This window comes from Limulus polyphemus, unplaced genomic scaffold (genome assembly GCF_000517525.1).
Source record: "Limulus polyphemus unplaced genomic scaffold, Limulus_polyphemus-2.1.2 Scaffold418, whole genome shotgun sequence".
Taxonomy (NCBI): domain Eukaryota; kingdom Metazoa; phylum Arthropoda; class Merostomata; order Xiphosura; family Limulidae; genus Limulus; species Limulus polyphemus.
The window spans coordinates 119,269-130,538 of NW_013666028.1; the positions used below are offsets into that span (position 1 = coordinate 119,269).

The 11,270-nt window shown below is 29.3% G+C and overlaps 1 protein-coding gene across 6 annotated transcripts in view; it reads left to right on the plus strand.

Annotated features, from left to right (window-relative positions):
* The window catches only part of LOC106458124 (multiple PDZ domain protein-like), a 198,914-nt gene that overhangs the window by 24,473 nt on the left and 163,171 nt on the right, over nucleotides 1–11,270 (plus strand). For 4 of the 6 annotated variants that reach the window (XM_022384257.1, XM_022384261.1, XM_022384258.1 and 1 more), the window contains exons 4-6: nucleotides 3,146–3,388; nucleotides 6,334–6,575; nucleotides 8,853–8,861. In XM_022384257.1, the coding sequence (XP_022239965.1) occupies nucleotides 3,146–3,388; nucleotides 6,334–6,575; nucleotides 8,853–8,861 (494 nt within the window). The remainder of the gene's footprint in view (nucleotides 1–3,145; nucleotides 3,389–6,333; nucleotides 6,576–8,852; nucleotides 8,862–11,270) is intronic. The other 2 variants (XM_022384259.1, XM_022384260.1) reach the window with 1 other exon arrangement.

Sequence of the window (11,270 nt, forward strand, 5' to 3'; positions counted from 1 at the left end):
AGGATAATTCTAGAAAGTAGAGAGCGTGAGAATCACATGATCTCGATGACGCAACAATATACAGTTGAATAACAAAAAAATCACAAATTATTTTGTCAATACCATAGAATTCTACTATAATTTATCAAGTTTAGTGACTAAGCTGAATTTTGGTCTAAAAAATATGAAATTCGAGAAGACTAAAGACACAACCTACTTCCTTGAAATCTTGTTTCAAAAGAACGAGATGGTATCCTAACACATGAAAATGGCTGAGAAAGCCACTAGGGGGACATTCTGAGCTTAATTATTCACATGTCATATACACAAGTAAGTGTATATAAGGGACCGTTTCCAAAACAGGAAAGAGGTGAGTGGGATGGAGTCACTGTGTTTGATTCATTACATGAGCATTATTTCAGCTAATAGAAAAGATAGGAGGTTCTTATTTTATATTCTAGCTTGTTAATATCAGTAATTTGAGTTCCTAATTCATATGAATCTATAGACTTTGTATTTTGACATCACAAACATCTAATTTGAACCAGTGCTGCATTTAACATACCATGTGACACACAAAAATCAATGTTTATCTGTGTTTTTTTAATATTTACTTTTAAATTAAGAAATTGAATAATGTATAATACTAAAATTTGAATTATAATGTACAGTTTGATACCAAACTTACTGACATAAATTCCTAAAATAGTAGTTCAATAAAATTGTGAATGCAAGTCAACAAACACGATGACATGGCCTGTGACCTGTAGCGATAGGGTTAAAGAAATTAAATGAGTTGTTTTAAACATAAAACTAATATTTCAAATGTATTGCCTTAATGCTAAAAGTTATAAAGCAAATATTTATTAATTCAGTATTATTTTTTATTAAAGCTAATTGCATGATAAAATGATGCAAAAACATTGAATTAAAATTTGAGGGCTGTATGCCATATTGTAAAATTAGTTTTTTCAAGAGGTGTAAAAATTTATTAGACAAGGCAGAGTTTGAACCACTTACTCTGCTACCTGGACAAATTCTTTTGCCAGTTATTTTACCATGTAAAGTAAAAAATTAAACCCACCCTTTATTTTACAGCAAATAACCAATTCTTGTTTTGTCTTAAATTCTAATTGTAAAGTGTTGGCCTCTGACACTAGGAATGCCAATTGTTCTAAAAGCCAATCACCATGTTAAAAACAGTCTTTACTGGAGCCTATCCTATCTTTTATAAATCTTAAACTTGTGAAACCTAACTAATGATTTGTATAGAGATAATTATTTTTTTTGTCATGTAATCATTATATCTATAAATAATTTCACCCAAAAAATTCCATTGGATTTAGAGCTGGGTGTTAGGCTCATTAATTGATTTTATTCAACCACTCAGTTATTCTTAAGTGAGATTAATTTTCCTATTTTTCAGCTAGTTTTGGTTTCTTTTAGTTATTTTTAAACTACCCTTTTTTTTAACCCTATGCATATGCAAGTATCAAAGTGCCCATGTCACAACTTTTTACAGAGTTTTAGTTAAACATTATTGTCAAGATATGCTAATAAATGCGACATTAAAATGTTGTTTATAATACAAAGTTTTATATCATCAAAGTTTCAATTTCTTAATTTTAAAAGTAAGTATTTGAATAAATTCTCAATCTTCACTCACTGTGTCACGTAATATCTTTCTGCTTTGAAATCTCCTTCTTCGATTTCCTTTCCTCCCTTATATTGGTTTCAGAGTGTTCACCAGTTGTATACACTAGCTATAGATATTGACAAGCAACTATAGAAAATAACCTACCACTTTATTTATTTCTGAGATTTCATTATATGTGTCACACTCACCACAGAAACTCCTCCCAGCTCTTCATGCTTTTGAAATCAGTTATATAATCATGCATACTTGTCAATGATACATGTTTATAACCAGTAAAAAGGCCATTTTATGAAAGTATGCGATTCTGATAACTATTTATTTAATGTGGTAAAAGCTGTTATTTCACAAGCAGATTTTGATGTGTGTAGACTGAAGTCTGTGCTTAGATAAGTAATTACTTTTTTTCTACCTTAATATAGGTTAGTTAGAAAGCCAGATATAGTTTTGGGACAGTTTATTTGAGTGTATGATTTAAATATTGCATTCTAAAATGCATATTTCAATTATTTTTTGGACAACCAACACTCAGAGCCAGTCCTTATCATTTAAATATTTATCGATCATTCCCTTAAACTTCCTTAAGTTAACTGCATTTACCACTTCAGAAGGCAATCCACTCCAAAGGTCATCCATCCTACTAGAAAAATCTGCAACATAAAAGTAATGAAGAGGGAATGAGTTTGGCTTACTGAAAATACATATTTTTATCTCATCATTAACTGGATCAAGTCATGATCTTTGGCCATTACCATTGGCTCTATCATCTGGAAAGGTAAAACACTGATCAACTTCACTAACACTAAGACAACTCACTAAATTGTTTTAGTCTCAATTAAAGTTTACTGTTATTTTATGACTTTTGTGAATGAAAACCACTGCAACATAGTAATCACACACATTGTGATCAGCTTTTACAACTGAAATGTATGTGGGGGGGTGGGGGGGTTGACTCTATTACGAATGTTGTATGTGTATTATATCCCACAGAAAAAAATGGGGGCAACTGCACTCAGTATCACATGTTTTCTGCACAGCATTAACCTTCTCTGTATAACTAAATGTTCTGAGAAGTAGGTATGTAAGAAGATCTATAATTTTATAATTAATTAAAAAATCATAAAAGTTGCTTATTAATTTTTGAAGTAAATGTATTAATAATTATTTTACTTTATACTTTTTACAATATGAGAACATAATCGTATATATGAAATATTGCTGAAAATTACTTTTGAGAAAAAATTACATGTTGATATTACAAGTAATGAACAAGAAACAAGTAATTATATGACATCATGTGCATTTATGTATGAGTTTAAAGATAAACTTGGCATGTGGAGAATTATATTCGTATAAATGTGGCAGTGAAAGATTTAATAATGGGTATTATATATACCAGAATAGATTAAAGCAGATTTATCCTGTAGTCAGTAATTCAAAAAATAAGTAGAAAAACATTATAAAACTAAAGTGTAAGTGAAGTAAAGGATCAGTATCTATTGGCTGTTTTAGGACTCACTCCAGGAGCTTAAAAATCAGTTACATCAACACCCATCCATTCTTCCAGGGGATTTTGATATCTCCACATCTACTGGAGAATTGATCTTGAATGTATCTCCTGATCCTTCACCCTTACACAATTCAGACTCTTATGATTTGAATTCTGATCTAGAACAGAACTATGAATTTGATCAGGTTCCTATAGAAAAGGTGCTAGCAACAGGAAATGGAGATTACCAAGACACAACACCTGAGGTTAGTATTTTTTTTATGCTGTTATAATTTTCTCTGATATAAATTAGGAAAAAATTAACAAGATACCAGCATACACATATATTTGTTTTCTGTAAGCAAAATAATTTATTAATAAAGTTTTAGTTGTAAATTGGGCAAATTTATGTTGGTACTTAACCATACAGTCATGTACAAAATTTTTTGCACCCTACACTCAATAATTCAAGAAAGTGTTTGAAGTAAAAGCACTTAGTGAACATTAGCCTGTAATTAATGAGACTAAGACCAAATTACACCACTTGTGATAGTTTAACAAACAATATTTGTGAAAACTTAAGTGATTTCTAATATTTGTTCATGACAAAAGTATTAGCACCTTTCAATAGAATTTCTTAAAACCTCAATAGAACCAATTAAAAAATATATTAATTAATTGAAAAACCATTGCACAGTAATTAAGTTGCATTATAAGGTCAATAACCAGGAAAAAAAAAAGGTGATGATTGCAAACATTTGTAGAAAGAGAATTTTGGATTGATGCTTGAGAAAAGCACCTGTAATAGACTACAATAAATAAAATGACTTCTGAACAGTATCAAAGAAATGTACCAAAATCCACAATCAGAGCAATGATTAAGAAGTTACAGTACAAATTAAACTGAAATGCTTGAAGAGAGAGGACATCTAAAGAAAATTACATTTAGAGCAGGTAGGAGAACCATCCAAGCAGCTAAAAAATATCCAAGATATCAAGGACTTAAAGAAAAATCTAGAATCGTCAGGTATATTAGTGCATGAAAGAACTCCACAAAAGCACCTGAACATAGAACAATTGTATGCACCTAGAAATCACTGCAAGCTACCTTTAAAGAAAATTCATAAAACAAACTGTGTAAAATTTAACAAAATTCTCCAATTTGATAACACAAAAATAGAGCTTTTCCCCCAAAGTGAACCAAAATATATTTGAGAAAAAAGGGAGAACCTTCACTGAAGAACAGTTTGTAGCTACAGTTAAAAATAGAGGTTGCTTGATATGGGGATGTTTTAGCAATGCTGGAGTTGAAGGCATTCATGTAATCAAAGAGTGAATGAACACAGCCTTGTATCAAAACATTATACAAAGTACAGTGGTACCATCTGCTTCAACACAACAATGACCCAAAGTGTACAGATAATTCAACTCTGGAATTCTTGAAGAAATGGGGAAAAAAAAAATTCTCGAATGGCCTTCACAATCTCAATCCAATAGAAATTCTTTGGAATGACCTAAAAAAATCTGTATGTGGCTAAGCATTCGATAAAAAGAAATATATAGTTAACCACATAGGTGACAGATATTGCAATTAAAGAATTGGTTAAACAATCATCAGGTTATGTTATATTTTTATTTTAAGAGGATGTATTTTACAAGCATTTTATGTCCAATCTGGCTGAGCTAATGGAACTTTGCAAAATAAAATGGAATCAGATTTCTCTAACAAGATGTAATGCACTGGTTAATGTGATAAAGGCAAAAGAAAGACACGTGAAATACTAAAGCAAGGATTTTGATAGTTCTGTCTTGAACAAATACCTTAAACGAAACAAGATTGATAAAGCATAGTTATTAAATTTCTAATAAATATGTATTTTGCATTTTTGTTGTATTAAAAGTGATTAAAGTTTACTGACTGCTTATCTTTAAACTGTTACCCTTACTTATGGTACAATAAACATAGGGTGCCAATACTTTTGTCTGCAGCTGTATATGCATTATTTTTGACATAGTTATGAAGTATTTTCTACTTCTAGAATTCACAAATAAATATGTTAATTTATACTTAATGTCAGAAACCTTTAATTAATGGATATTAGCATATTTCTAAATTATTTATAACAGATTGTTAGAAAATTGACCACCAGTTGAGATTGAAGAATAACCTTTGTATTTTAACTTTATTTCTTTTGATAGAAAAACCAAGATTGCTGGTTTATTTCAGTTTACGCCATAAAAGAAAGGCTCATTAAGACATAGATTGTTCTTTGATTTTTGCAGAATTAATTTATATATATAAAGCACAAACAGATCTGTTTGTCTGTCTGTTATCTAACTACTACTAGGTCACTGGTCTAATCTCAACCAAACTTTGTCAGGTTACAGTTTGGAACAAGGAGCATGTTAATGGGGGATTTACAATCCCTTCACTCTCTCCCCCATTATTGCTGTTATTGAGCATTTATTATATTTCACATAAGATAACATTAACAACATTCATAGAAGGCACAACAAAAAAATAAATTTTGTAAAACACAACATACACACAGTGTTTGGGGAGGGCACAAAAACATCTTGCATACCTTAGAGAGTGCACTAACACTCTATTGAGGAATGCAATGGAAAAAAAAATGACTGTCACTGTAGCAATAACACATAAACTCAGCTGAAGATTTTACTCCATCAGCCACCATATGGCTGATATGGTTATTTTTTGAGTTATACCAACTTCCTACTTTAACCTGTAACCTTTCAACTTTGCTCTGTAAGACACTTCTGCAGCCAATGACCGTCTGTTAGTTAATCATGTGAAACACCGTTGAAGGTCATTAAGAGCTGGGTGTTGAAAGTGGGTAACAGAAAGCAACCGTACTGCCACAACTTTGGCCACTACCTCTTCCTACAAAGCCACCCTGACCAGTGTATACCATGTTTTAAGTGTATGCATATTGAGTTCTTAAAGCATATACATAACTTTTGGTGAGGTAATAATGAGTACAGTAATTATATGTTATAAATAAATTGTGTGAAAGCTAGGATTTTTGTGGTATTTATTATAGTATCCACACACACATTTTTGTAAGTTCATAACCAGGACAAAGGACGGGTACCTCAGCTTGTGTTATATAAATAATATCTTCATGTAATGTAGAAAAATAATAAATTTTGACTTATGTTTAAATTTTTAACCAAAACTTTTTTAATACAGCTGGATCAACCACAACTGGTTCCTCCTGATTACACACTGTCTTCCATTGCTACAGACAGCTATGCAGAAGAGTTTCAAAAAACTATTTCTCAAGGTGCTCAAGGTAGAGAGGTTCTCACTATTCAGCTATATAAACCTGAAGGCAGTAGCTTGGGTTTCAGTGTTGTGGGATTGCGTAGTGAACAAAGAAAAGAATTGGGTATTTTTATCCAAGAGATCCAGAACACAGGAATTGCTGGAAGGTAAGAAAATGATTACTGGTTTCTGTTTTATCAATGGTTACGTTGCACATTCCAAAATAAGATTCATTACTCTGTTTGATTAGGAAATAAATTGTAATACTATTACATATGTATGAACCTTAACTTTTGAAGGCATTACCAAATGGTTTCTAGTTATTTTTTTCCCACTAGCAAATTTCGGACTGCTATGAGTAACAACATTATTTTTCTTTGAAATTAACCCTCTTGATATGGGAAGATAAAACTTTTTACAGAGATACATTCAAAATTTAATTAAACTAATTTATTATTAATGTATAAAAATAAACATAGCATCAAAATGTAGTGAATAAATCAAATTTTAATATTATATATGTTTTAATTTCAAAAGGAACTATTTGAATAAATTCTCAATCTACTCTTGTCTGTGTACCATGGCATTTGTTCACTCCAACTTACCCATTTTATATCTTTTCATCACCCCTTTTATAATGTCTTGAGTTTAATATAAATTACTCATTATAGTATTGATATTACTAAGACATAGTGTAATTTTTATAGCCTTCAGACATCTTTGTTTATGGAGATATAAACCAGAAAGTCTAACCCACTTGCCATGCCTTCTTATCACATCCTCTCTTTCACAAATTGCCAGTAATTCACTTGATGTTTGCTATTACATCATTGCTAACTGATAGGAAGACAAAGTTTTAAAACACCGAATAATGTATATTGCTACGTTATTTTCAGTAAAGATTTTTAGTTATTTTGCTTACAGATAGAAAGTTGATATTGCCAAGTTCAGATCGAACAGACGAGGAAATTATTTTTCAGGCCAGTTAAATTGTAATAGTTATTGGGCATTTTTTTCTTTGTGTATGTTATTATTTTATGTCTGTAGTGCATATCTGAAAGTCATAAAAATTATTTGATGTACTAATACCATCATTAGAAAAAAGTAGGCTTAAGTTTCATCTGAGTGCCAATAAAAAAAAAAAAGGAAAATGAGGCAAAACGCAAGTACTGAATATCTTGTTTCTTATTTATTTTTTACATTCATTTTTACAAAAATAACTAGAATGTAAAAATTGGACACTTATTAGGTTAGAGAATAGAAACAAATTTCTCCATGAGGTATGCTCGCAAATAGCTAATGTGTTACTTCATTCAATACTGTAACTTGACCTAGACCTTTGCTGTGTGGCTTATTTATCACTGGATTATTAGTTAGATATAGTTCAAAGAGCAACAAAACAAAGGATAAAATAAATACCTCTTATACAATATTTTTAAATTGTTAAAATATTGTTAAAGTCAAATTGTGTTGAATGTATGGATGTATACATTGGTGGTTACAAATAATCAGCCCCTGTGATTCACCATCACTTCTGAACTATATATGAGTGAGCAAGGTGACAGCAGATCATTTAACCTATCATTGTCACCCTGTTATCCAAGTGAACACCAACTTTCTCACTTGAATGCTACTTTTGGATCCATATACATATCCAACAAAAACTTAAAATAATTCATTTGTTCATTTCTTATAACATCAACAATGAAACTGTTCAGTAAGCTTTATTACCATGCATTGATGAAGGCAAGCTCAAGACTTGAGTAGGTAAGTTTCAAACACACATGATATGGAACAAAGATTTTGAACTTGTTTTGCATTTAGTGCATATAAAACCAATATGATTATACTAGGAAAAATATTATATTTGGTAATATCTGTTTTTATGCCAACAGAAATTACTGTTATTTTTTCAGCTTTTATGTTGAATAATTTTTCCACTTTCACATTACCACATAGATATATTTTGATTTTATCTTCTTGTTTTTTTCTGTGTGTGAATATATATTCAAAAATTTACTAACATTTTTTTTTCTTTGTCAGCTACTGACTGTGGGTTTTCTCATTGTAGCATAATGTTTTTTTGTAATAATGGCTAATATAATCCATTTTAGTCAGTGTGCAGCACATAGCAGTTGAAATTTTCAAAAGATTGTATTAAAATGTAATATTTAATCATTTGGAATTTCTTTTTCCTTGAGATACAAAATCATGAAAAATTGTTTATTATTTAAAGAAAAAAAATAATATTTATTTTACTGAAATACAGATATGTTATTTAAAACTTGTTTTTTAAAGAATTTACATGTTATTAGTAATTAGTACATGTTTTCATATTATGTTGAGAAATAAAAACTTTCCCAAAAGTTTTATGATACACTCTTGATTTGCAGTTTCTTGCTTATTTATAATTCATATTTTTCTACTGTAATGCTGATAAATAGGATAGAAAGGTATGTTTTAATATTTTTTTTATTTATACAGAATTTATAATTTAAAAAACATTATCTCAGATCATTAATTTAGCAATGTATTTAAAAATTAAGGCATTTATATATTAAAATAGTTTTTAAAATTATTTTCTTTGTGAAAAGTAAAAATAAACAACTATAATTACACTTTTCTGATTTCTAAAATTATTTATTTAATAAATTTGTCATATAGTATGTGTAGAATATAGTTCAGTCCTTTTGAGAATAGTTAATTGTTGAGAAAAGAGTAACTTTAATGTAGTAATGAACTTCTCAGAACTTTTTTAATGAGGAATTTTCATTCATGTTGCTTTTTCCATTCATTTGGGTCATTGACCATGTTTTTCCAATTTAAAGCAAAATTGAGGAATATTGGAATAAAGTAAATACAGGCAAAATTACAGTAATTGGGTATTGTAAAATTATGATGAAAGTTTTATGAATATTTTATTATCAGTATCATTCTTATTTAGGTACAGTTTAGCATAATGTGAGTTAAGTTAAAACTTTACCAAGTTTTTTTTACAGAGATATTTACGTTTTGTGATTATTTCTAAATTTTTTTATTCCTCTCATTTTATTTACTCATTGTCTTGTTTGTTAGAATATGTGGAAGAGAAATGAAACTGGTTGTAACCATTAAGACATTTGTTACATCTATGTCTTGAGTAATCTGTATCAGTAAATTATATTTAAAATATTTTCTGATACTTCTAAAATTCTACAACTTGAACAGCAATTTGTATATTGAACTGACTTGATTAAATAATGGCTTTAACTTAGGAATGAGAGTGCTTTCTTTTATATAGAGACCTTTTGCATCATTGACCTTAGTTAAGATCTTAAAATTATTTAAATTGATGACCATGTTAAACTTACCTAGCATTTGTTCCTATATACTTGATCTGTTTGGTGTATTTTAATTTGAATGTTCTCTCACTCATGTCTGCAGTCATCTTACAATTGATCCATTATAAATTTGTAACAAGGTGAAATGAATTGATAAACCACATTTGATCTTTTTTGATGGGAGGATTTAATCTTCTCATCCAGAGACTTACTGCAGATGTTATCCTGGTTTAAAAATACACCTTGATTGTATACACAAATACACACTGTGAAGTAAGGAACATAGATGTTTAACCATGTATGGTAAAATCATAAAATTTAATATTTTTTACATAATACCGTGATTGTTTATTAAGTTTTGTTTTTTCAGATAATTATAGGATTTTATTTATCAAATATATATATATATAAAAGGATCAAACTTTTTTTTTACAAAAATTCATAAGTACATGAGAATTTATAAGCACGGGGAATTTGGATATTAACCCTCTCCAGATGGGTCTCAGGTGAAAGGCCATGACATCTTGTTTGTTGGCTTGCATTCAAAATGTTATTGAACTACTATTTCATGAATTTATGTCAATAACTTTGGTATCAAACTGTAGGTTATAATTCAAATTTTAGTATTATACATTATTCAATTTCTTAATTTAAAAGTAAATATCAAAAAAACAGTTAAAAAAGCTCACCTCTTTCCTGTTTTGGAAATGCTCCCTTATATACACTTACTTTTATATATATGACATGAATAACCAGTCGGAAGCTCAGAATGTCCTAGTGGTTTTATCACCTTTTCTAATGTTCCTTCCACCATTTCTTTCTTTGGAATCATAATTTCACTGAGGTAGATTGTGTCTTTAGTCTGGTTGAAATTTCATATTTTTTCTAGACCCAAATACAGCATAGTTACTAAGCTTGGTAAATTATATTAGAATTCTATGGTATTGATGTAGTAATTTATGATTTTTTAGATATACAAATGTATATATAAAACTGAAAAAAAAATTTTTGTTTCATATCCTCTACATGCAAAATTTTTAAAGGCTTAGCAACCTACGTCAAGCAGCAATAGAGTACAAAGGCTGTAACTTGAATAGATAATTGTTTGCTTTAATTCTTTATTTACTGTTCTATATTTTAGGAAAAATAACTTTAAGAACTTATTTCAAAATAGCAATAATTGAAATGTGACTGTATTTCACAAAATACTAGTTGACTAAAACACAGCCAAGACAAGTTACTCTGTACATACTAAAGGTCACCTTTATGTTATTTGATAGGATAACTTGAGTGCATGTGAGCTGCATTGTTGTAACTTCTGTATTGTTAGCCAGGCACAGGTGAAAGGTCAATATAATAAATATATTTAAATGTATAATGTTATGAGATTTTAAGCTATTTTGTCTAAACATTTATGTTTTCGTGTTATAATTTGTGTTTATTCTAGAATGAAAGAGACTTAATTTATGTTTATTTCCTAATATTTTATGGTGATTGTGAGATTGTTCAAATTTACCGAACCTGTACAGAGATTAATTACTG